The 27,574-nt window shown below is 27.2% G+C and overlaps 6 protein-coding genes across 6 annotated transcripts in view; 3 read left to right on the forward strand and 3 right to left on the reverse strand.

Moving 5' to 3' along the window:
* Phum_PHUM490700 (EH-domain-containing protein, putative) overlaps positions 1-2,160 on the reverse strand; it is a gene marked incomplete at both ends in the record, with an annotated part of 5,334 nt that extends 3,174 nt beyond the window's left edge. Inside the window, one exon of the mRNA XM_002430525.1 lies at positions 1,255-2,160. Within this exon, the coding sequence (XP_002430570.1) occupies positions 1,255-2,160 (906 nt within the window). The remainder of the gene's footprint in view (positions 1-1,254) is intronic.
* Positions 2,161-7,846: 5,686 nt separating this feature from the next.
* On the forward strand, positions 7,847-17,899 carry Phum_PHUM490910 (dual specificity protein phosphatase, putative; the record flags this gene model as incomplete). The annotated part of the gene is made up of 3 exons (XM_002430526.1): positions 7,847-8,432; positions 14,139-14,534; positions 17,592-17,899. 3 exons carry the CDS (start codon positions 7,847-7,849, stop codon positions 17,897-17,899), a joined length of 1,290 nt encoding a protein of 429 aa, XP_002430571.1.
* Positions 17,900-21,942: 4,043 nt separating this feature from the next.
* Positions 21,943-23,067, reverse strand: Phum_PHUM490920 (F-box only protein, putative; the record flags this gene model as incomplete). Its single annotated transcript, XM_002430527.1, has 4 exons — positions 21,943-22,080; positions 22,241-22,373; positions 22,452-22,704; positions 22,776-23,067. 4 exons carry the CDS (start codon positions 23,065-23,067, stop codon positions 21,943-21,945), a joined length of 816 nt encoding a protein of 271 aa, XP_002430572.1.
* Positions 23,068-23,943: 876 nt separating this feature from the next.
* Phum_PHUM490930 (uncharacterized protein) lies at positions 23,944-24,597 on the forward strand (the record flags this gene model as incomplete). Its single annotated transcript, XM_002430528.1, has 2 exons — positions 23,944-24,442; positions 24,590-24,597. The coding sequence occupies 2 exons, from the start codon at positions 23,944-23,946 to the stop codon at positions 24,595-24,597; spliced, it is 507 nt and encodes a 168-aa protein (XP_002430573.1).
* A 553-nt stretch (positions 24,598-25,150) lies between these two features.
* Positions 25,151-26,413, forward strand: Phum_PHUM490940 (alcohol dehydrogenase, putative; the record flags this gene model as incomplete). The annotated part of the gene is made up of 5 exons (XM_002430529.1): positions 25,151-25,274; positions 25,348-25,607; positions 25,674-25,913; positions 25,984-26,103; positions 26,171-26,413. 5 exons carry the CDS (start codon positions 25,151-25,153, stop codon positions 26,411-26,413), a joined length of 987 nt encoding a protein of 328 aa, XP_002430574.1.
* A 129-nt stretch (positions 26,414-26,542) lies between these two features.
* Positions 26,543-27,265, reverse strand: Phum_PHUM490950 (mitochondrial 28S ribosomal protein S2, putative; the record flags this gene model as incomplete). The annotated part of the gene is made up of 2 exons (XM_002430530.1): positions 26,543-26,621; positions 26,655-27,265. The coding sequence occupies 2 exons, from the start codon at positions 27,263-27,265 to the stop codon at positions 26,543-26,545; spliced, it is 690 nt and encodes a 229-aa protein (XP_002430575.1).
* Between the last annotated feature and the right edge of the window lie 309 nt (positions 27,266-27,574).

Genomic DNA, 27,574 nt, shown 5'->3' on the forward strand with positions numbered 1-27,574 from the left:
TTTTTCCCTTGTTTCAAGTTATTCGAAACAAACTTGCACAACCAACAAACAACAACCAACAACCGACAACAACAACAACAACAAAATTATTGCAAGTTAATAATTAACTTGAAGGTCACATTCGAATTTACTTAGTTTTTTTTTTCTCTCTAATTTAAAATCACTTACATTTTAAATTTTTTTTTCTCATAAAATAATTTGTGCACATGGCCTTATTATATATTATTTATCAAGTAAATAAAAATTTAGAGCAAAAGAAAAATTCTAATCATAAATTTTTTTTTTTTTTATCTATTTATAATTTATTTATTTATTTATTTATTTCATGCTTCAATAATAATACTTATTTGAAAAACTTTCTAATAATGTGATTAAATAAAAACTTAGGCAACCTGTGGAATTTTTTTTTTCATTTACGAGTTAACTGATCCCTTTTTTTTTTTTTTTTTTTTTTTTTTTTATTCGAAAAAAAAAAATAAATTCATAATTATTAATTTTAATTTAATTGCCATTACTTTTAAAAAAAAAAAAAAAAAAAAAATTTCAATTCCATTAAACATTATTATTTCTTCCACCTTTATATCTATTTTATATTCATTTCCTTTTTTTTTTTTTCTCTCTCTCAAATTAATAATTATATTAATTTATTTTTAGAAATTAAAAAAATTACTACTGACTTACTACTGTAATTTCTATATAAATTAAATTACCTTAGTAGTTAGTTACAAATGAAAAAAATTAAATTAATGACTCATAATGGCTTTTTTTTTTTTTTATGTAGAATGACTAAACTTCACACCATAAAAAATTACTCTGATACACATATATATATATATAAATATATATTTATATATATTCATAGCATCAATAATAAAATGTTTCAAGTATTTAAAAGAACAAATTATTTTAAATTAAGGCTTCGAGTTAATTTTGAAATTTTTACAACTAAAAAAAAAAACACAGATTTACAGCAGACATTTTGATAACATATTGTTTAAATACATTGTCGAGAATGCTCAATACTTTAAAAAAAAAAAAATCAAGGATAAAAAAGACATTATGTTTCATGCACGCCTTTTTCCTATTTGCATTATTAGAAAATTGTATTCGGTATGTTGCACAATTTTTCAAATTATTCATGTAATATTGAAAATATCAAATGATATTGCACTCGCTAGCAATTTTGCCATAATTAAACAATGATGGCGATGTAAAAAGTTATAAATAAATAAATAATAATTAAAATTACATTACCTTAGCAAGCCTAGCTCTTTTAATTAAGTCATTTAACTTCCTGAGTGCTGCATTCCTAGGTAAAGATTGTATATCTCTAAATAAGTCTTGTTTCTCATCTTCGAATAAAATTTGATTTGCCGTATATGTAAGCGGCTTGTCCCAAAATGAGCCGATATAAACCCTAGCCACTTCTGGAGTTTGTAAAACTTTTCCTAAAGACCACATAAGAGCACCATAAACTCTCATCAATTGTTGATGATCCACCATATCTGCTTTATTTAATACAATTCTGATTTTATCATCGTGACCTCTTAACGCTTCAATCGATCTACGAAACTCATCGGAAATGTCTAGTTTGTGCGCATCGAATAATAATAAAATTCTGTCAACCCTTTCTGCGAACCATTCTAAAACACCTGTAAAATCATAACCTCTATCCACTCTTTGCTTTTCACCGGATAAAATCCCAGGTGTGTCAACAATGGACATTCCCATAAGCACAGGAGATGGTAATGTTGAACATTGAAATCTATTCAAAAAAGCATTTCCAAATTTTGCCAATGGTCGAAATTGTTTTTTAGGATCCACTACCAAAGCATTACCGGGAATTACTCCCTCTTTTGTGTCATACATAACAGCTATAAAACGATCTGTCGTGGGCTCTGGTCCAATTCTAATCCCAGGAAAATCTCGCTCTAGAAGATATTTAATAAATGTTGTCTTCCCTGTTGAGTATTGTCCAACTAAAAGTATCATTGGCTTGGCATCAAAATCAGAGTCATCCAATTGTGGAGAATGAAAATCATGAAAATTGTACTGAAGTTCCAAAGGTAATAATTTCTGTCTGTATACTTTTTTAAGTCCCTCAAGTACATTTTCAAACACTTCATTTTTCTTTCCCTCTTTATTCAACCAATGAAACATTTTGTCACTAATTAACTGAAAACTCAACTTTTAAAAAAAATATTTTTTTTAAATTTAAAAAAAAAAACCAATCAATGGGTCCAACATTCAATAAATAATGCTTTGAGAAGACATAAAAAATTCTCTAGGAAACTGTCAAAAACTACTCACAGTTTCAATTGAATCACGATCTTGATTGCGCAAGCTCTTTACGAAGGTCCAGTTTTAACGATGATAAACGTGGACCTTCACTGATTAAAATTAAACACCAAGAAAAAATTAAACTAAAAATTTTTAATTTAAAAATAACATACCTAAAAACGCGCTTTTTAATGAATAAAATTACCCGACAATTTAACTGATATCCCTACCACTAAGTAGTTTCATACAATTGTACTATTCGTTAAAAGCGCTCCTTCTTTGTAATCATAAGTGCAGATTACTATATATCCTATAAGAACTATGTGTTTAGATTTGTACCCAAAAAGCAGACGACGCCTATAAAACGTTTCCTGTGCCACGTCATTTTTTAAAATTTACCGCCGACAGGTGATGCTTTCTGCAAATCAAATTCAAATACTTTAAAAATTCACTAAAAGATGTCGCTAAAAACGCAATTTTAAAAATAACGAAGTTTTAATTAATGATTTATTTATTTATTTATTTACTTTTTTTTATTTTTAATTAATAATATAATTAATAATCAAAAACTTTTCCGTTGTTTCCTTGTTTAAAAAAATTATTATTATATCAACATATATCATAAATTTTGAATTAATCACAATAAAATTTTTTTTTAAATAGTTAATTTAATTGAAATATTTGTATTAATAAACATGTAAAAATTTGTTAATATTTTACATCCTTGTAAAAAATAATTTAAAATCCTAGGGTGTTAATTTTATGAACGATAAAAAAAAAAAAAAAGGGATGAACGGATGTTTATGACTAATTTCTGACTCACAGAAAAAAAGTTATTATCAACCATTTTACCAATTTAAAAAATTATTTAAACCATTACACACAATTTAAATCGACATATTTGTTCTTTCTTCAATTCGATAAAATTTAATTATTATTTATTCATTTTTTTTTTTTTTTTTAAATAAATACATAGATCCTTTCAGAGCTTTTTTTTTTACCTTAAAAACAATGTTTTATTATTATTGATATTTTTCATAAATTTATTTTTGCTGTTTTTATTTAAGCCTTTAACATGCCCTCATTGCGTTTTAATAATTTTTTTTGTATCTAGTATCATGATTGAAAGTGTAGCCTAGCATTCATTGTTGACGTAGCGTCCGTGAATACTGATGACTCATACCTTTGAATGACGTAATGAGGGCCTTCTTTAAAGTCAATTATTCAAATTTATATATATATATATATATATATATATACATACACATTTTTTTAATGTCATTCAAAAATAATTTGTTATTTTCGATTTGGGTTTTTCTATTCGATAAATTTAAAAATAATACATTTTATATATTTTTTTACCCCTTTTTTTAAAAAATGTATCATTCGCCCACCCCCTCCTTCCCCTCCCTCCCCCAATTAAAAATAAATTATATTAATAGATTTAAATTTTCATAATCAATGGTGGAAAATCAATTTTTTTTTTTTTTTCAAATGCAAAATTGTGAATCTATTTAAATATTTAAATATCAGTTTTATGTACATAAAAAAGAAGATTTTAATTAATAATTAAATTAATTAATTAATTAATACTATTAAATAAATATTACACATCAGACATTAAAAAAAAGTTTAAGACTATTTTCATGTTTTTTTTAAACATTGTTTCTAATTCATAAACAATTTTTTTTAAAATAATAATAATAATAATTGTAAATTATTTAAATTTATTCAAATGTAAATTGTTATAAACATATTGCTTTTTATCTTTGCCAGAAAAAAAAAAAAAATAGTTTTGTAATAATAACATCAACAATTCACAAATTTATAAACATTTTGTATAAAAAAAAAAAATATATTTAGACTTAAAACAATTTTTTTTTTTTTTTTCAATTTTATTTACGATATTATAAATTAAATTAAATAGTTAAATAATTATATTATATTATAAATAAATATTTAAACGATTCTAGTATGTAAATATTATTATATTTTGTGTGTAATAATTTATTAACTTATTTTTTTTTTTCTTTTCCATTTTATTTATACGTTAATATTAACTCTTTCGAGGGGGGGGGGGAAAGGGGGGTTTGTTGCTAATAATATAAAAAGTAAAAAACTTTGTGTCGATTTTAATTAAATCTGACATATTATTCAATTTATTTATAATAATATAAATAAATAAAAATTTGGCAAATAAATTATTTTAGAAAAATTTTTTTCGAATGCATATATTCATCCATTATCAAAATAGATCCTTAAATAAGGCCTTACATAAATAGACCGTTTCTCCTACGATTAGCTTACTACGATTATAAATTTTATCAGTTTGTTTTTTAAATAAAAAAAAAAAAAGGAAAATTTAAAAGAAGTGAATAACAATATTAACGTAATGAGTAAAACTTTCTTTTTTCATTTTTAATTTCACTAGCTCAATGAAAAAAAATTATTTAGATATTGCGATTTAATGTTACTTGTTGTCTTTTTACACTAAAATGGTAAAATAAGTTTCGTTTCAAAATGATGATAAGTCGATAAGGTTGCGGTGAATCGTTTACGGTTTTAGAATTAAGCTCGAGTCAGTCTAGCTGACTCATGGACACGTTGTCTACTGCAGTTAAAAAAAAAAAAAAAGAAAAGAAAAAATTTCAGTTTTATTTTGCTTGCTTCTTTTTTTATTTTGGGAACAACGTTTATTTAAAGTGATTTATTTTATAAAAATAAACTCGCGGTGTTTTTTTAATCATGTAACTATTTTATATTAATATGTGTCTATATATATATAATTAAAAAATTCGCGGACAGTGAATCAAAAATTTTTATTTAAAAAAAAAAAAAAAAACAAACAAACGAATGTTGTTGTTTAATTAAAAAGTCGGATAATAAAGTGACTACGAATCACAACTTTTTTTTTTTTTTAAGTTTTAAACCTAAAATTTTATTTTCATCAAGTTTTTTATAATTAATACGTGAAATTTATTTATTATTGATATTAATTTAATTATTTGCACTTGTTTTAAAAGTGTTTTAATTAATTTAAAAAAACCAAGTCAACGAATTATTATTATTATTTTTTTTTGTAAAAGATTTCTATATAAAGTGACCGTTGAGAAAAAATTATTAAACTATTAAAAACAAATTTAATTGAATAAAAAATTATTTTGTGTTAATTAATAATAACGTTTGTTAAAATAAAATTTAAAAAAAAATGAGTGGATTACGACGGTTAAAAAAAGAAATTCGAAGACGAGAAAAGAAATTTAATTCCAATTAAAAAAAAACTAACCTATATTCACACAGGTAATGAAAATTTTATTATTATTATTATTATTAAACAAAAAATTTCTTTTTCAATGCTAAACATTATTATTATTATTATTATTATTATATTTTTAGTTAAAAAAAACCTTATGAAAATGATATTTTATAATTAATAATGATAATTTTCTTTTTTCTATTTTCTATACATGGTTATTCGAGTGCAAGTTTTAAACAAAAATTTAATTTTACCTGAAATAGTTTTAATAATAATAATAATAATAATTGTTTTAAAATGTGTAATGGCATCTAAAATAGCTTTCCTTAAATCTCTTTTTTTTTTTTTTTTTCAGTAATCTATGTGTAAATATTATTATTTATGATTATGTGCATACATTCGACATTTGTTTTTCGAATGTTAAACAGTTCAAAATGATACATGAATATTTTTAAACGAATGCATTTAAAATTGGTTACATTTAATTTTATTTTAAACAACTTACATAACAAAACATTATGTTTGTATTAACTGGACTCTTGGAAGTACAAAATAAAAGAAGAAGAAGAAAAAGAAATATGGCAATTTTTCTCTAATTTATTCGAATGGTTGTTCTGAACAATCTTTTTTGACTCATTTCTTGATTATTAACAATATCGAGATCATATGTCAAGTTTTTCTTATGTAAATACACAATAGAGGAGGAAACAGAATTGACTTTAAAGATATAAAAGCAGTTATTTCTTCTCTCCCCAAGTGAATCACCTTGGAGGTGTCTTGACATTCACATTTCATTTTGTATCTCGAAAAAGGGTCAATAAAAATTTCTATCAGGTTTAATTAACTTTAAGCAAGGTGCACAAATATGGTTGATTGGTTGGTTTGATTTTTCTTCAGTTTTTCCCAAGAAAAATATTTAGGAAGGATAAATATATCTAAGACAAATTTATTACGCGTAATTTTTTTTATTATTTTTATTACTATTACGTAAAAAGAAAGAAAGAAATAAACAAACATTATTCTATTCTTTATGTTGTATTATTATTATTATTATTATCATTTGAACTCATATTTACAATAATTGATTAATTAAGTATTGAAACCTTGAAAAGTTGCAAGTATTCGAATGTTGTTGTTGTTGTTGTTTGTTATTATTTTTCTGTGGGGCGAGGGGGGGGGAATACTTTCTTAAATTAAAACTTTCTTTTCTATTATTATTATTATTATCTTTTTTTATAATTTCAAAATTAAATATTTTTTTTTTTAATGCGTAGAAATATTCATCTTAAAATTCTCTGATTACTAATAATGTGATGTAATAAATAAAAAAAGAAGAAAATTAAAAGGTAAACATTTTTTACTCGTGCGTTGAATTTCTCTCTCTCTCTCTCCCCCCCCCTCTCTCTCTCTCTCTTTCTCTTTCGAAATTGCTTTATCGAGTCTGGTTCTAAAATTAAAAATAAAAAATGTTAAACGAATTCAAAAAAAAAAAAATTGATGATTTAATGATGTTTATCATAATCAGAAAGTTTAAAAAAAAACGTTCTCATTAATTTATAGTTTATTATTATTATTATTATTATTATTTAAATTTAATTCGTTAAAAATTCAGTGAAAGTTAAACGTTACTCTCTCTCTCTCTCTCTCTCTCTCTTTCTCTATCTATTTAATTTCTTTATCTAGTTGTCCGTTACGTCGTTATATTTCGAATTTCATTTTGATTTTATTTTTTATTTTTTGTTTTAAAAATATAATAATTATAATATATATTATTATTATTGTTAAAATGAAAAAACTTTGTCGACGGTTAAATTCTCTCAGTGGTAGAGTTACTTGGAATAATTTTAAAAATTGTCGAGGAGTAATTTACAAGGCTGTGAGTTTAATCCCTCGCTTTTTTCTCATTGGTTGAATTTTGAAATTGGCGCGCAAATCGGGAAAAATGTTTAAATTGCAATATAATCCCCATATGATGATTTATTTAAAAAATTTTTAATTTTTTTTTTTTTTTTTTTTTTAATTTATCGCGGTAATAAAAACATTATTTTTATTAAAATTGTATGTTTGAAATTATTTTTCGAATACAAATTTTAAAAAAAAAAAAAATTTGTATTTTATCCCCCGCCCCCCCGCCCCCAATTATTTAATCTTTTTTTTTTTTTGTGTTTTTTGAATTCATAATAAATATGCAAATTTTATTTGCCAATATTTTTTTTTTTTTATTTAATAAATATAAATTGCCAAAAAAATTGTTTATTTAAAGGAGAGTTTTATTTTTATTGTTGTTTCAGAATTTGACGATTTTTGGCAATGTCCACGTGTTGCTCTAGAAGGGAAGGCCTTAAATTGGCTCTCAATAGGAGTCTCAGCGAACCGGGTCCTCCAGATTTAAACATCAATTCCGTACAGTTGGCTTTGAGTCCGACGATACCCAAACGTTGCAAATTGGATTCCATGAGCTTGCCCGCAAGTCCGTGTTCGGAAAGTGCAACGCTACAGCGTGCTATAATAATGAAACGAGTCAAACCCTTGGATCCGGATAGTTTGGTCAAAAAGTTGAAGAAAAACGAGAATTCGATAAATAAAAACGTGAGAAATTTTCTCGTCGTCGATTGTCGACCTTTCATCGCCTACAACGTAAATCACATTCGAGGGTCGATAAATATAAATTGTTCGGATCGGTTTAACAGACGACGTCTTCAATTGGGAAAAGCGTCGCTTGCCGATTTGGCGACAACGCGAGAGGGAAAAGACCTTTTGAAAAAACGTGCCTTCAAAGAGGTCGTCGTGTACGATGATTGCACTTCGGACGTCGATAGACTACCTCCGTCTCATCCCTTGTTTCTCGTTTTAACCATACTGGTGGAGGATAATAGAGAACCTGCACTCTTGCTCGGTGAGTTTTTTTTTTTTTTTTTGTACCAACTATTTAAAACTATCCATCGACCACCACAACGGTATGCTATCGTATCGAATCCAATTTTTTTATTTCCATTCGAAGAAGAAGTCATTGCCATTATTATTCTAACTGGCTTGTCGGTAATAATTAATCGTAGACATTCAATGAGTCATTGTGTGTAAGTCTTATCACTTGTGTTGGAAAATGGGAAAATTTTATTTCACGTGAACTGTTTTCCCTCGGATGGATAACATTGTCCTTTTTTTATCTCTTTTTAACTGGAATCATACAACCGGATATAATAATAATAATTAAATGAGTTGGGGGGGGGGGTTCTTAAACGCTTACTGACGTCATCACAATGTTTTCCTTTTTAACAACTTTTTTGTATTAATGTTTGCTGACGGTTGACTTACCATCTTCTCAGTCGTTTTTGTCAAGGGGGTGAAACTTGTGGAAGCATCATGTACCATACGATCGCAAATTTTGGCACTTTAATGACTAATAAACATTTAGTGCCGCGGTGTTAAAACTTTAATTTTCATGTAATTTAGTTGTGTTTTTGTTTTTTGTTCTCTTTTTTTACGATTACGAGTTATATTCGGCGGGTGTACTTTGATTATGTTGGAAGCTTTGCCTAGAAAAAACATTTTGTGATAAAACATTGAGTCATTTCAAAAACTGAGTGAGCGAGTGTGTGAGTGAGTGAGTGAGTGAAGGGAGGAGGGTGCCTACGTGATTCATGCAAACACATATACACACCATTGTGTCATTTTTTTCATTTGCTGGAATTTTCGACGTCACACCAACAGTCCAAAGCTTTTTATTTATTTATTTAACTTGTAAATATGTGTTTTTTTTTTTTTTTATAAATAAATAAATAAATTTTTAAAATAATTTTAAATACCCGCCACGCAAATTTTTTTTCGCAATGAAAATTATTTTAGTAGGTGCAAAGTACAGTCAGTCGAAAATGTTCACGTAGAAATAATTTCGTTAGAATGACTCTCTCTCTCTCTCTGGTCTCTCTCTCTCTCTCTCTCTCTCTGGTCTCTCTCTATCTCTCTCTCTCTGGTCTCTCTCTCTCTCTCTGGTCTCTCTTTCTCTGGTCTCTCAATCATTATATATTAATAAGGTTTCATGGTAAATCAAAAAAAAAAAAAAAGAAAACTTTAAATCGATATGAAAGTTATGAAATTTTTCAATTCACGTTAATTATTATTATTATTATTATTATTTGCAAGACGTGCGATTAAAAATGTTTAAGAATTTAAAAAACAATTGATTTGTAGTCCTACTACTACTACTACTACTACTACTACCACTATCTATCTATGACTGGCATTAAAATACAAAAAAAAAAAAAAAAATAAACGAGCAATGAAATCTTTTTTTTTTTTTAAAAAAAGTCCTTTAACACGAGTTTATCATGTAAAATAATAATGATAATGATAGAGTCTTTGGGTTGTTGTTGTTGTTGTTGTGTGACAAAAATTTTACTTAATCTTTCTAATGATGACTCATTTAATACAACTATTAAGTTGACAAATGTGCAAGTATATCAAATTGATAAGACCATGCTCTCTCTCTTTCTCTTTCTCTCTTTCTCCCCTCCTCTCTCTCTCTCTCTCTCTCTCTCTCTCTAGAAAAATTTATAAATTATTATAACATTTCGAAAAGGGTGTAAAAATTTTTTAAACTCAAAAGATTTCGTCCATTAAATCATCCCTCAAATGATTTTTTAATAACTGAAATTATTTTAAAGTTTTTTTTTTTTTTTCTTTAACTGGTTTTTATCATTATTATTATTATTATCAACGTCACCATCGTCATCGCCATCATCATCATCATCATCATTATTTTTTTTTTACGTTCACTGATATGGTTTTGATGAATGTGTTGTTTTCGTAAAGATTGTCTACGTCACTTTGTCGAGTATTTCTTTTTTGGATTTGTATCTGTATGGGGGAGGGGGTGCATTTGGGAAAAAAATTCACTCGAGTGCGGTTTTTCCGGGGGGGGGGATATTTCGCGAAAGGAAAATCCGGATGAATGTCAAAAAAGATTTTTTCACCCTTAAAATTTGGTACGATAATGTGTCGTTCGAAAAAAAAAAAATGGAAGTCGAAGTCAATTTGTCAATTTATCGAAACCCCCCTCGTTTTTTGACGTGAGTCACGAATGTGATACGACTCGACGCCACCACACCAGACACGAGTTAACGTTAATAGTTTATATATGAGTAGATGCTGTCGAGATAGATCTCTACCACATCCCCTCCCCCTCCACCCCACGTAATATGGAGTAGTCGCGATTGTGATATGAAACTTTATATTATATTATATGGGTAATAAATATAATCAAGGTTATTGGGAGAATTCACTTAAAATTTAATTTTTTTTTTTTTATTTTTTTTTCATGACTCAAACAAAAGTTTACATAATAATAATAATAATAATAATGATAATAATAATGATAATGATAATGATAATAATATTGTGAAACTTTAAATTTGTTACTTCATTACATGTAAATAATTGTTTTTTTTGAAAGAGACTAAATTTTCCAAAATGGTCAAATATAATAATAATAATAATAATAAGAGCCGTTATATTTTGGGTTCGATGAATGAATGGAATTATTATTATTATTATTATTATTATTATTATTATTATTATTATTATTATTATTATTATTATTATTATTATTATTATTATTATTATTATTATTATTATTATTATTATTATTATTATTATGAATAAATTGTGCCGAGTCATTTCCACGTCTTACTGGATTACTGTCGGGTTCGTGTGTATAATAATTCCCGCAAACTCTGCATTTTTTTTTTTTTTATCCCCAAGGGGTTTTAAGCACGTAGTAGTAATGGTGGTGGTGGTGGTGGTGGTAGAGGAGGTGGTAGAACTCCAGAATATTTTTCATTTTTCGTTCCCCGAAAAGTTTTTTCTCTTAAGTTTATTATCGATGACTAATAATAATAATGATTCAATAGTTGGACAAATACAATACGATGATATAGTCAATGCATTCCAGACAATAACACGTTAATAATTTTTGAAGAATTATTCCTCCGACGAGTGATTCATTAAATTTTTATATCCGGTATCGGAAAAAATGATGTTGTCCTTTTTTTCGGGAAAAAACGGGAAAATGGTTATTTTTTAATTGCAATTAAAATTTTCCCTTTTTTCTCTCTCTCTCTCTCTCTCTCTCTCTCTCTTCTACGAAGTAAGAAGGTGTTTGTTTGTAGCTTTTATTGTTTAAGGTAAAATGTCGTCAATTATTTAGGGGGAAAACCGACAAGTTTTCATTATTGTACGTTTATTATTAAAAAATTTTCTAATCGGGTTCGTTTCCACGCACGCACACACACACACACACGCACTCACGCACATCACAAACGAAAGAAATATTCGATATTTCGACCAAAAAACAAAAACTCAACAACAACAGCTCGGATTTCAAAAAAAAAAAAAAAAAAATCGAATGAATCATTTTTTTAATAGATTTCTTATTAAAACAATTAGTATTATTTCGATTTAAAATTTTCTAGAAATATATATAGAACGGGGAATGTTTGTTTGTTTGTTTGTTTGTTTGTTTGTTTGTTCGGTTTTTGTTTTATTAAATAAAAATCAAAAAGACGGTTGGTTCGTTCGTTCGTTCGTCAAACGTTGTTTAATGTGGCGCGTGATGCGTGATGTGACGTCATAGAAAAACAATTCGAGGGAAATTTGTCGATGAGTGAGTGAACGGATGATGATGATGATGATGATGATGATGAATGCGTGAAATTTTTTTTTTAACGTCAGAATTCCAAAAAAAAATGTCCACCTGTAATATCATTTACTACCTGTATTTCGACCGTAACGAAAAAAAAAAAAACGTTACAAATTCTTATAACATTTGTGTCGGTTCGAAAATGACGTGACACGAGACGCCACGCCATATTTCTTTCGTGTCACTATTATTATTATTATTATTATTAAAAATGACCGCATTATTTTCGTATATTCGTATTTAGAATTTCATTATTTATGCGTATAATTAGAACATCGTAATTATATTTAAAAAAAAAAAACAAAAAACAAAAACAAAAAAAAATCGGTTTTTATCCTTTTTATATTTCGCGTTTCAATTTATGTTAAAAAAAAAAAAAAAAAAAAAAAAAAAAAAAGGGCCCGCAATTATCGCGTTAACGTTTTTCGTTTCGTTTTCATAAACTTTTGTTTTTTTAAAATAATTCTTCATTTGTATGAAAAAAAAAAAAAAAAAGTAATAATAATAATATTGACGTGTGTTTGTGTCTGTTTGGCACTCGGTTGACCGATCGGTAAAAATAAATAAAATAATAATAATAATAATAATAATTTTGTTTTGAAACGCGAAAGTTTTCAAACGAAAGCAGACGGCGCGTGAATTTTCAGGACGCGTTAAAAATTTAAATTTAAATTTAAATTTTTTTTTTAGGCTATTAAAAGTGGATTATAAATATTTAAAAAAAAAAAAATCTATAAATACGTTTTAATTGGAACGGTTTTTTATTATTATTCGTCTTATACGCACGCACGCACGCACAGGCGTATTCTTTTTTGCGTTTTAGCGTAATTTATGGGAAAGACGTAGTAATTATGTAAAAGACGTAGTAATTAAATTTTCGCGCAAGAGAAGGAAATTCCCCGAGAATTTTAGTTTTTTTTTTTCGCGTACTCGTAATAACAACAACGGACAAGAAAAAAAAAGAAAAACTTTTCTCTCTACCTTATAGTAATTTCCCGTCAACCTTGGATGACGTTTACGTATATCGTATGAAAAAAAATTATGATTCATATTTACAAACAAGAAAAAGCTTGTGACTGAGTCGTCCACCATATTGATGACGATGATGAATGTTAAGCTTGGTTGTGGTGGTGGTGGTGGTAGCAGCGGCTTGTTGACTAGGTGAGAAATGGTCCGGACCTCGAAGGATTCAGACTCTTTTGATCTCCAGTTTTAAAACGCAGTCGGGTTTAAAGAAAATTTTTTTTTTTATGTGCGTTTTATTATTATTATTATTATTATTATTATTAGTACGGTCGAAGGTTTGAGAATTGTTGTTGTTGTTGTTAGTGTCATCATCAATGAAAAAATCATCCTCCGTAAAATAAAAAAAAAAATAAAAAAAAATTGCGTAGTGAACAACAGTACGATATTAAAACGTTCTCTCAACGTGTTTGTTTTTGTTTTTGTTTTCAAATCGTGTTTGTTGTGTTTGTTTCGTGTAGTTTTTTTGTTTTTAATTTACGATTGTTGTTTGTTGTCGATGAGTTTTGAAAAAAAGTAGATTTTCGCGTTGTGGTTTCTTTGTTTGTAAAAAAAAAAAAAAAAAAAAAAAACATGTAAAATATTTTCTACTTTTGAGATATTAGTATTTTTTGTTTTACAAACTCGTTTGGATATTTTTTTTTTTTATTGTTTTAAAAACGATAAGAAAAAGTTTGCAAACTTTAACTTTAAAAACAAAACAAAAACGTTGGATTAAAATGAAAAGAAAAGCTCCCTGTCTTGTTCTTACGTTAGTCGCCGTTCCCGTTTGGGGTACGTTTCAACAAAACTAAAACCACGTTCGTTTTTTTTTTTCTCTCTCTCTCGCGCATGCGCAGAATGTTTACAATGAGAGTGATTTTTCCGGTTTTTGTGTTTCAGGTGGTCACAAAGAATTTCACAAAAGGCATAAGGAATTTTGCGAAGACACGCTGTTGCCGCCACCGAGCGAAAAATCCACTTTATCATCACCTTCCTCGCCGACGAAAGCATCATCTCCGGCATTGGAAAATCCTTCTTCACCACCCTCGGCCTCGTCGTCGGACATCGATAATCAACCCGCGTCGAGGGTTTTGCCTTTTTTGTATTTGGGAAATCAGAAAAATGCAGCGGATTTGCAATTGTTGCAAACGTTGGGAGTAACCCGCGTTTTAAACGTTACCTCGGATCTTCCCGGTTATCACGAGGCCGAGGGGATATCCTACAGGAAATTGCCGGCTTCGGATTCGGGTCAACAAAATTTGAAACAATATTTCGAAGAAGCTTTCGATTTCATCGGTGAGTTTCTATTATTATTATTATTATTATTATTTTATTGACGAAAGGTCTTTACTATTACGCTTTCTTAGAAATAACGATGCTGCGGTAGTAAAAGAAATGACGAAACGAACAAAGAAATATGTAGTTTCTAATCGAAATGGAATTCACCCCCCCAAAAAAAAAACCGTTTTTTTTTTTTTTCGTATTTTTAGATTTGTATTTTTGTTTGTTTAAAAATGTCTTCTTGTTTGTTTGTGTTTGTTTTCGAAACGATGACTTGCCCGGTGAAAAATTTTTATTTTAGTTAATATTTGCGAAAATGTTGATGATGATGATGATGATGATTATGCCCCTGAACTATTTGATTCGAGTTCCAAAATGTGTGTATGATGTGTATGATGTGTGTTTGAATAGCAGGAGTGCCAACATATATTGTCACAAATATTTATATGTCTGTTTGTAGCTGTCTTCTGTTTGTTTATTCTTTTTTTTTAAATTCTTCCGCGTCTGTTTGTTGTCTTTTTTTTTTTTTTTCGTACTTCGATTTGTAAAATTTGGTCAAAAGTCTGGGATTTTGGCTCCCGAGTTCCCCGAACGTTAATAACGGAATCAAAAGATGTTTTGTGTGTGTGTGTGTTGGCAATTATCGATGTCGCATTATGATGTCTGATGGTGATGGTGATGGTGGTGGTGGTGGTGGTGATGGTGATCGTTAATCATTCATGAATAATATGTCTTCTCCAATAGTCGGTATGACGTAATTCTTTTCAGCCCCATCTGCTGCTCTCGGATGCCCTTGATAATTAGTCATCGTAAAACAACCCTTAGATATAAAAATTTATTCTGCGGAGGGTTTTTTTTTTTTTTTTTACTTTTTAAAGATATTGTTGTTGTTAAAAAAGGGGGGAGGGGAGGGGAGGGGGAAGTCAATCAAAATGATTCTGCAACGTATAAATCTATTCATCGTGAATTGTTCGTCTTTAAAATGAGTCATTGGCCTTCTGCAATTGAGTGTGCGTGTGCGTGTGTGCGAGTGCTATCGCCATTTTCGAATTTGGATTTTTTTTTTTTTTTTTTTTTTTTTTTACGACGTCAAGGTAAAAATTGAGTTTCAAATGTTTTCATTCTTCTTAAATGGATTACTCGTAATTGTAAATAAAGAAGTTGATAAAATAATCGTTTAAAGAGCTAGAGAGAGAGAGAGAGAGAGAGAGAGAGTGTTCCTCCTCCTCTTCTGCTGCTGCTGCTGCTGTTGTTGTTGTTGTTGTATTATGTCCCTCAAATTAATTTTGTCCTCATTGCTTTTATTTACAATCCCACCAAATGATTCATTCATTGACGGTTTCCCTCTCCATCTTTTTTCTCTACCAACGTTCTCGTCTATTCTTTTCAAGTGTATCTCGACCCTCTCTTAGGGTCAAAGCAGATTTTTTTTTGTCTCCCTCCTTTAAAACTTTTCACCTTTTTTTCCCTATTTCTCCCCCCTCTCCCTCTTTTAAACATATATAATGGGAGCTTCTTCGAACCATTACCATTTCCCACCACATCCTCCTCTTTCTGTTGTCTTCTGATTGCATGACTCATTTAGTATTGTTCACATTTGACCCAGTTTCCTCCACTCGTTTGCGTATTAAATTCGAAGGGATCGTTCGAAAGGGTGAAGTAAATTTTTAAATAATGATAATAATAATAAAAAAAAAGGCTCGGAGGCGATGATGACTGTATGAGAAAAGGTTTTTGGTTTTTGTTCACGGCATTGGAAAAACGAAAGTAAATTCGAATTTTCAGGTTTCGTGCCTTTATTTTATTTTGCACGCATATGTTTTCCGTAAGGAAAAAAATACTTTGTTGTTGTCGTCGATGAAACAGGTTGAAAATTAAACAAAAACGTCAAGAGCGAAAACCTGAGGAAAGTATTAGTCATATAAAATCATGTACTCATTCAAGGTCGTAGGTTTCGTGCTCTCTCAAGGCAACCGCGAATCCAAGTTCTTCCACCTTGTGACGAAATCATAGTTTCCAGGTCTTTAATTCTTTTCTTATCATTATTATTATTATTATTATTATTATTATTATTATTATTATTATTGTTTTTAAATTTGTTGATGATGATTTAAACGAGGGAACGCGAGTAGTAAGTAGCCTATAATAATAATAATAATTGTAAAGTGAAAATTTTTTTGTTCGGGCAAAAGGGAATTAAACAATCGATGGTTTAAAAAAAAAAAAAAAAACGTTATTTTCGTCAGCGTTGAACTTTTAAATCGTCGTGAAATGAGTCATGTATTAATATTAGTCAAACGTTATATACTCTATTTTTGTGACGTGCAAAAAGGTTTTCGTGCTGCAAAACTATTTTTCAAAATAAAATAAAAAAAAAAAAAAACGAGATGGGTTTTTCCCCGGTAAAATAAAACATCTAAAATTAAAAGGTCGCCCCATAAAAAAAAAAAAAAAAAAAATCCTTTCGAGCGTTCGGTTATGAATCATCCCGGAAGGCGGTGAAGTCGACGAACACAAATCGATTTATTTTTATATCGAGACTGTGTTTTGTTGTTGGCAGCCTGGCTGCGTTTGGGGGCACACACGTTTTGAGCCACACTGAAGCCATATCAGGCTTTTCTCTCTCTCTCTCTCACTCTCTCACACACACACACACTTATTCCTCTCGCGTTCTTCCACGGTGACTCACCCCCCTCCCAAAAATCAAAGTTGATTATTTTTCCTCTTGTTTAGCTCATGTGAAATTCAATTTTTTTTGGAATCCGGGGGAAGGTGTCAAGGCAATCAAACGTAATATAAAATGATTTTAACAACCGTATGTTTTACTAAAGTTTCATCATTCATCTTACGCATCTTGTCGACGACTCGATTCAATCGAACGACCTCAATATAATCTCGGAAAAAAAAAAAAAAAAAAAAAAAAAGCAGATTCCGATGCACGCACCAAACGTGTTTATTATTATTATTATTTCTTCCCTTAAAAAAAAAAAAAAACACCCTTAACTCTTTCGCCCCCCCCTCCCCAATATTTTCTTTAATTCGTTCACGAATGTGATGTTATTTATATTTCAGAGGAAGCGAGGAAACACGGAGCGAACGTTCTAGTCCATTGCCAAGCGGGTATTTCTCGTTCGGCCACCATAACCATTGCATACGTAATGAAACACAGGCTTTTATCAATGGTCGAAGCGTACAAAGTTGTCAAATCGGCTCGTCCGATAATCAGTCCCAATTTGAATTTCATGGGACAACTTTTGGAACTCGAACAAGGACTCAGGCTTAATTCGAGTAATGGAGATGATGGCGAGTGTAAACCGTGTCATCAGTGCAGGTGGACGCCGCAACCGAACGAAGAAGTAACGACCGGGTGTAGCGTGTAATTTCAAATACCTATATTACAAAGAGAAAAAAACTCGAAATATCGCAAAAAGCGAATTATTATTATTATTATTATTATTATTATTATTATTGCAAATTCTAGTCTTTCAAATGATTGTAGTTTTCTATCGTTAAAAAGAAAAAAAAAAAAAAAACGAAATATTTATCATAATATGTGAGAATATTATTTTATAAAAATATAAACCAAAATGAAGAACGGAGGAGCTTTAATTTGTAAAAAAAATTGTTTTCTATTTAATTTATTTTCATATGAACTATAAGAAGAATCGGAATTAGAAGATGTTAAAAGAGAGAAAAAAAAGTCATAGAGTAAATAATAAAAAAAAATTATTAATTTCGAATGTTTGGGTATTTATAAATTTAGTTACACGTTTTTTTTTCCCCCTCCAATTTCCCCTCCGTCGTGTCTAACGTGAAAATTTTGTCGCAATATTTAAAAAAAACCGTTAAGGATGAAAACACGCGGTGGAGGGGAGGGGCGAGGGGAGGAAAAAGAGGGAAACAAAAGAAAGTGTAACTAATTTTACTGACGATGTTTTTTTTAAACACGAAATGATGAAATGATGAATTTTTTTTTTTTTTTAAAAAATTGCGAGTTTTATTTTTATTTTTTATTTTATTTTATTTTATTTTATTTTTTAATTTTGTAATTTGACTGATTTAAAAATAAGAAAGAAAAAATATTTTGAAAGAAGAGGAATAAAATAAATAAATGATTATTATTATTATTATTATTATTATTATTATGAATAAAATAAAATGAAATAGTTTGTTCCTCTAAATTTGTGTCTTTTTTTTTTTTTTTTTTGTTTTAATTAATTTTTGTCAGAAAGATTTCCCTTTCAATTTTTTTTTTTTTTTTTTTTTGCTTCAGGCCATGATTTTAATTTTGAAAAGAAAAAAAAAACAACTTAAATGATATTTTTTTTTTTTTTTTAAGGAAAGAATTCTTTCTGACAAGAATATTATAGCAACCTTTGAAGGTCGCAGTGATTGTTAGGTAGTGCCTGATTCGGCCTAGTCTCGGAGGTAGAGGGGTTGGCGCCATTTTGTTGCCGGAAAATTTTCCCGTCGACCTCCCTTTATAGCGGTTCAGTTACCCCCGGGGATCTACGTATATGATTCCCAATTTTATTTTAAAAAAGCTCCTAAATAATAATAATAATGAGTAAATAAATTGATTGATTTTTTAAAATTAAAATCTAACAAGCACAACCGTTAGAAATTTGGATTTGATAATAATTATTATTATGATGATAAAATTATTTAATTAGTTACCTGTGAGAATGATTGATTGATTGATTGATTGATGTAAAATTACTTATATATTGTCGTGTGTGATGATAATTGTATTTAAAACAAACAAATAGAAAAAAAAAAAAAGTGAAAAAGTATTTATTAGTTTGATTCATGTTGTAAATCTCTCTGAGTGTAGTGCGTAGTGTAATGTAGTGTAGTGTTGTAGTTTTTCATTTTAATTTAAAAAAAAAATGAAGGCAGTTTTTTTTTTGTAAATTTTTAGTAATTAATTTGGCTAATTTTTCTTTTGTTTTTAAACTTTAAGACAAAAAAAAAAAAAAAAAAAAACCTTCTCTTTGTCTTCCATATTGGTGTGTGCTTTTAATTTTTTTTAATTTGCATTTATAAAAATTGCCATTAACTAAATTTTTATTTAGAAAGTACAAAATATTTTTCGATATATATATATAAATAAATGTATTAAAATAATACTTACACAATATTGTAATATAAATTCCACACTTTATCTGAAACAAAAAAAAAAAAAAATTTAATGTCATTAAGATTGATCCAAGGAAAAAAAAAAAAAAAAAATGGCCAATCAATGTACATTCACCTAACTCGAGTTATTTTGAAATCGTTAAGAAAAATTTTTTTTTTGTTTCCCCCCCTCCTTCCCCTCCCCTCCTCTTCATGCTAATATAAATATAATTAACAAAACGATTTTTACCGTCATTATTTAAGAAAAAATGTTTATTATAAATAATGTATCGGTTGGATTGTAATTAAGTCTGATGTATCATTAATGTAAAACATAATAAATGTATCACGGTCATTATTATTTATATGTGTACAGACATGTTTTATTTTAAGATTAAGTTTTAAAAAAAAAAAAAATGTAGTTTGAATGTTTAAAAAAAAAAAAAATAGAAAAAAAAGAAGTAAAAAAAAAAAAATATTCCTAAAATAAAAATATATAAATTATAAAATGTGTTTAAAAAATTGTTTTGTTTATCTTTTTTTTCGTTTACCCATTGCCAACCTTAATTTTTTTTTTTTTAAGGTTGTTAAAAAACGTTAATAAGCTTAATAAGAGCGTGACACATATTTGAAAGTTAGAAATAATTAAAAATGGCGGATGTTCGTAAAAATTTACGTCAAAATACTTTCTTTTTTTAATTGTTTTTTATAAAATAGTTTTTTTTTTTTTTTTTTTTATCAATTGAGGTCATGTTAAGAAAAGAAAATGTTAAGTAATAATAATAATAATAATAATGTATTTTTTACTTTCGCGGTTAAAATTAAATTTTAAAAGGTGTTACGACGAATGACCGTTAAAATTTTGTTATTTCGTACCGAATAAATCGTTATTGATTTTTCAAAAAAATTTTTTTTTTTTAATTTTAAACAATTTCGAATATTAAAATCTTTACTTATAGTGATTCTATAAATAAGAATAATTTTTTATCATTGAATGTTTAAACATCACAAATGATTGTTTTACCGAATGCACAAATTCAAAAATTTAACCGTTAACGGTTTTTGGAAAAATGGCGGTAAGTGAAATTATTCAATGATATATAAGTTTTAAACATTATTTAGTTATTATTATCAATTACGGGAATTACATCAAACACGGTCGCAAACGTTTACTTAAAAAATTTTTACTTTTTTTTTCCAAAGTTAAAACAAATTACTAAATGACACACAATTAATTAATTTTTTTTGTACAAGAAAAAAAAGAAAAAAGAAAACGAACGTTAATCTCAGGGCCATCATGTAACAACTATTTTAATACCCCACCCAAAGATAAATTTGATTCCAACGTCCTTATTTATTATTATTATTATTATTATTATTATTATTATTATATTCGTTATAATTATAATTAATTAAATAAAATATTGAGATGACTAACGTTTTAAAAATGATTAAATAATTGATTAACAATAATGGGGTGATTAAAATTTATCATCATTTCATTTACAAATGACTTTCTTATAAATATGTCTTTTAATGAAGGAATGTTAAAACAATTAATTATATAATTATTATTAATATTTTAAATAATAATTAAAAGTTTTAAATAATAATTAAGTAAATATTTGTCTTTAAATCAATGCATAATTTTTTTTTTTTAAAAAACAAATTCCACAATAATTAATTTGATCGAATAAAAAAAACACTTATTTAAGCCCTAATTAAATAATATTTTAAACATTTCATGACTAAATAATTTAAATATAACAAAAAAAAACATAAAAATTTTCATCTGATTTAACAATAATAACAATTTTGTTTAACAATAAAATAATTTACACGATAATTACATATTATTATTTTATTTTATCTTTATCGAATCACAATTAAAATTTTTTTTTTTTTTTATCACAGTCTAATTCGATTTGTTCATTAAAAAAAAATTATCATACAGATAGTTAAAAGAATAACAACAATGAAGCAAAATTTAATAATAAATTTGAAAATAACAATATATAAATGATATGTTAAATTGAAATCGGTTTTAACAAAAAATTATTAATTATTATTCATTTCGATGAGGTTAACTAATTGAAAATGATTATTAGGCATTGTAATATGATATCCATCATATGATTAACTTAAAATCGTATATATTGTAAAATTAAAAAAAAACAATTAAGTATGATATAAAATAATTGCCATTGTCGAATTATGTTAAGATAACAAAAAAAAAAAAAAAAAAAAAAAATTATGCATTTTTTATTATCAAATTATAATATAAGTAAATATTTGTGTGTGTGTGTCATTTAAACGAAAGGGTAACTAAGGCTCCAGTCATTTTACTTCCATAATGACCTTTCCAAAATTGTGAATCCATACCACCATGGTAGAATTCGATAAATTTAACTCCCGAACCATAATCGATAAACGTATGCGATATCTGCAACAATTTTTATGTTGACATTATTAATGTTTATGTATTTTATACAAAATGGGTTTAATTTATTAAGTTTTCAGATTACTCTACACAAAACATTTATCACTCATTACAAAAAATTTGTTTTCGATATCAAACTTAAAGTATGGTAGATAATTATTACCCTTTGCCACTGTGATCCATCTGCTAATCCTAAATTTTTTCTAACTTCAAAATCGGCAACAGTTTCAAATTTGTCATTAACAAGTTTTACTTTCAATTCGTAAATACTATTACAATCGAACCTACCACAGCACCTAGAAATTAAAATAATTTTACAGTTGGTAATAAATTTTTTTAAAAATGTTGCGCCTGATTAATAGAAATCGACAAACCAATCATTTATAGTTATTTGAGGCTTTAATTTATCCAATAGTTCCGAACAAGCACCTTCTTTTTTAAGATCGATTATTTGCATTTTCGTACAAGAATAATACGATGTTGCAAAACATGATTTATGATTTAAAATAGAACATTTATTTAAATAAACTTCTTCGCTTTTGGGAAAATCTTCACATCCGACAGGAGGTTTTTCAATCGCCCAACCATCTCCACCAGAACTTAAAATTTTCCAATATTTAAGTCCCTCTGAAAAAAATTTTTATTTAATAAATTTTCATTCAGGGATCATCATCGTTTGAACAAATTATTAACATTACCTTGGCCACAGTTATTTTTAACTAAATTTCTATCTAAAGGGGTTTTAATGACAATCCAAAAACAATTATACCAAGGCAATTCAACAACTTTATTCGGTGGTATTTTCATTCTTTTTAATTTTATTCTCCAAACTAGGGAATCAATGACATTGCACCAATATTTACAAATTCTTCGACAGTCGAAAACAAGTTTTTTCGCTGGCACATGACTTAAAATTAATGCTAATATTTCTTCCGGTATACAATATTTTTTACATAGTACATAACCGTTTTCGTTATTGACATCAAACATTTTTTTTTAACCGTAGAAAACAATAATAATTTCGTACACTATCAACGATTACAAGCCATTTTGAATTTTTTTAACACTGACTCACACTATGATAAAAAGTCCTTTAGTATAGATAACCTTAATTTATAAATTATTGTAATTATTAATAAACAACAAAAAAGTGTGTGTGTATATATTTTTATGATTTGACCCTTTTAATTAAGGGTGTAACCGTACACAAAACATTTCGAATTGAAAATTTTTTTTTTTTTAAACAAGAATTAACAATTCATAAAAACAATATAAATATGTATACTCGGTTGTTACAAGTAGTTTAATTATTAATTAAAATTATATCATTTAATAATAATTTATTATAACGTAAAAAAAAAAAATTGTTTATTGTTTGATAAATACGTTATGACAAATCAAATCACGAAATTTGTATAATCATTACTCTGAATGTTTTTTCAACATAGAGAGATCTTGATAAATATTATTATTATTATTAAAATTTATGTATATATATATAATACATAAATATATACAAGAGAAATATATGATTTTGTAAATAAAAATACACTTGGAGTGTTATTTATTTTATAATGTTGGTAGTAAAATGTAAAATTTAAACATTTTTAAGTGAGTAAGTGACCGGTTATTTATTTATTTTTAAAATTTATTAAATATTATTATTAATTAATTATACATTGAAAGGAAATATATATTGAAAATATAATGTTTAACATTTCGTACATAACATTAAAATATTTATAATAGTAGAAATACTATTTTAAACAATAAAGATTTCCAATTTAAAGAAACAAGGTAGTTGTTAAAATAAACTTTTTGTTTGCAATAATTTTTCCTGTCATTTGAAGAAAACAGTAGTAAAAAATGGCGAGAAACGCAGAAAAAGCAATGACTACATTAGCCAGATGGAGAGCAGCACAATTAAATGAATCGGCTAAAGAGAGGAGACCTTATCTAGCATCGGAATGCAAAGATTTACCACAAGCTGAAAAATGGAGAATGCAAATACTCAGAGAAGTAGCTAAAAAGGTAGCACAAATTCAAAATGCCGGATTGGGTGAGTTTCGAATAAGAGACTTGAATGATGAAATCAATAAATTACTCAGAGAAAAAGGACATTGGGAGATACAGATAAGAGCATTAGGAGGTCCCGATTATGGAAGGATAGGTCCCAGAATGTTAGATCACGAAGGAAAAGAAGTACCTGGAAATAGAGGTTATAAATATTTTGGAGCTGCCAAAGATTTACCCGGAGTCAGAGAATTATTCGAACAAGAGCCACCGCCTCCTCCGAAAAAAACGAGAGCTGAATTAATGAAAGATATCGATGCTGATTATTATGGGTACAGAGATGATGAAGATGGTATATTAATTCCATTGGAACAAATAGAAGAAAAAAATGCTATTATTTTATTAGAATCAAACTTATCTAATTCATGATTGATGACAAGTTAAGTTAAATTCATAACAATATGTATTAAATAAATATTATTATTATTATTATTATTAGTACCTTAAAACCATGAGAAAATGTTTTTTAATAAAAAGGAAATATTTTAATAATTGTCAAGTTTTTATTTATTTATCCTAAAATAATTAATTAATGGAAACAAAAAAACAAAATGGGGGGGGGGGTGGGAAAAATTATTGGTTAATAATAAATTATTTTATCTGCATAATTTATTTATGGAATAAGTTTATTTATCAGTTAAACGAAAAAATCAATACTGATAATATAAGAAACAAAAAAAAATTTATTAACCCTAAATCGAAGACGTTAATATAAATTTAATTATGGCCATTAATACATAATGAAATAATAATAATAATAATACTATTGGTTATTAAATATCATTATTCGTGTTTGTGGTTTACGTAGATGACGTTGCTGTTTGTACCGTTAGTAAATTCAATCATAAATAAAATTATTTTAATAAGTTTTATTATTATTAAATAATAAACTTTAGTTATTACTTATTTAAAAAAAAAAAAAAATGTGATTCACTTTTTAAAAAAATATATGCGAAATCAATCACCGATAATTACATAAGAAAAAAAAAACGATTTTTAAATGGCTTTCTTTACAATAATTGGAATTATACTTATTATTTATTATTTATTTTATTTATTTACACTTTGTTTAGTAGATAGCGATGTTAGGCTTGTTATTGCTGAAAAATTTGGAAAAAAACTTGGTGAGATAAATAAATAATTTTTTTCTTTTTTTTTGTCAATTAAATGTTGACTAAAAAAACATTTTTATAATAGGTGAGCTTAATGGTAAAGTAATATGGATAACAGGAGCATCAAGTGGAATAGGTGAAGCTTTAGCTTGTCAAGCGGCTAAATATAAAGTTAAACTTGTTATATCAGCGAGAAGAGAAGGAGAATTGCAAAGAGTTAAAAATAAATGTTTACAAATCAATCCGGAATTATCTCCCGATGACATATTAATACTCCCCTTAGATATAACTAAAACAAATTTGCACAAAACATATTTCGATTTAGTCATTAATCAATTTAAAAAAGTCAGTATGGAGGTTTACTAAAATTCTTATCGTTTGTACAGTTTTTAATATTGAATTTAATTACAGCTTGATATTTTGATTAATAATGCTGGAAGGTCGCAAAGAGCAATTTGGGAAAATGTGGATGTCGAAGTTGATCGTCAAGTTTTCGATTTGAATGTTTTCGGTGTCATATCGCTCTCAAGATTGGCCATACAATATTTTAATAAGAATAAAACTGGACAAATTGCTGTCACATCGAGTTTGGCTGGAATTGTCGGAGCTCCATATTCTTGTTCCTACACTGGAAGCAAACATGCTATTCATGTAAATATCAAGAGAATCATTCAATTTGAAAAAAAAAGTAAAACTTGAAACGATTTTCTTAAACTTTCAGGGATATTTTGAATCGCTTAGAAATGAAAAATTAGGAACTCCATTACAAATAACATTATTATGTCCGGGACCTGTTTTTAGTAATTTTTTACAGGAAAGCTTCACTGAAAATCCTGGAGAAGTAAGAAAATCATGTTAGAATTCATGAAATTTTCCATAGAAAACTACATTTATATTGTTTTTTTTAGAAATATGGAGAATCTGTGGATAAAAATGATAAAAGAATGACTCCTGAAAGATGTGCAGAGCTTAGCCTTATAGCAATTGTTAATAAACTGGATGAAGCATGGATGGGAAGATTTCCACTGATGTTATTCGTTTATGCTTTGGTTTATTTTCCTAACATATCGAAACAAATATCTAAAATTATAGGACCGAGACAATTTCAAAAATTGAGAGATTCCAAACTGACTGTTAGCGTACAATCATAGATTAAATAAATGCAAAAGTTTTATATTTTATATTTTTTTATTATTTTTATATTAATGTCTATTTAATGTCACTTTTTTCAATATAATAAAAACTCATTTGAAATCAGAACACTTATCTTGTTTAATCATTCAAATCGATATCCATCTTATAGATACACAATAAATAAAATCTCGTTCGTCTAATAGTTTATCAAACCTACTGCATTTCCTTTAACAAAAATTCTTTCAATCTATGTTTAACTTATCAGTAATGGGGATTCCTTTATTTTTATTATTACTCAATTTTTTTTTCCTTGCATTTTTCCCAGCTAATATTGCATTTTTAAATAATTTACAATAAAGATTTATTGATTCTATTGAATCATCATTTCCAGGTACTGGAAAAGTAATTAAATTAGGATCACAATTTGTATCTGTTATGGCTATTGTTGGGATACACATTTTAGCAGCATCTTTAACTGCCGGATGTTGTTCGCAATTTTCTTGTAATGTGTTTAAAAAAATACACAAATCTGGCAATCTTATATAATTTTCAAAAACTCTATAACTTCCTGTAAAGGTAAAAGCATTCCATTCTCTCGTCACTGCATATTCTTGACATGCGACAGCTGTTTTTTCAACGACTAATGTAAATCTAGGATTTTTAGATATAAATAATATAATTCCATTTTGATAAGCGACATGAGCTGTAAAATTTAATGCTTTTTGTAAATGCTGAGATGTGATATCCAAATCGAATATGAGATGTCCTAAACGTGATCCAAACAAATATTGTTTCATATTATCATTAAGTGAACTTATTTTATGTCCATAATGTACTCTGGCATTAAATAAATCTTTTATTGTAAACATATTTTGAACATTGAATAAATCGGGATGATTTTCATTAATAACCTCAACATCTTCACCTCCTAGAATAATTTTAAAAAAAAAAAAAAAAGAATATATAAATATTAGAAAAAATCGTTAATTAATCAACACATAATAGAAGTTTTATAAAAAAGTCGTTAAAAAAAGTAAATTGATTAATTATAATTAATATGATAATTATTAAAAAAGAATTATGTATATTATGTACATAAATAAATGAGTAGTGCATAAACTTTTGCATTTTCTTTAATATAATTATTACCTAATATTTGTGAACGATTCTCTTGGATT

This window comes from Pediculus humanus, genomic scaffold (genome assembly GCF_000006295.1).
Source record: "Pediculus humanus corporis 1103172108260 genomic scaffold, whole genome shotgun sequence".
Classification (NCBI taxonomy): Eukaryota; Metazoa; Arthropoda; class Insecta; order Psocodea; family Pediculidae; genus Pediculus; species Pediculus humanus.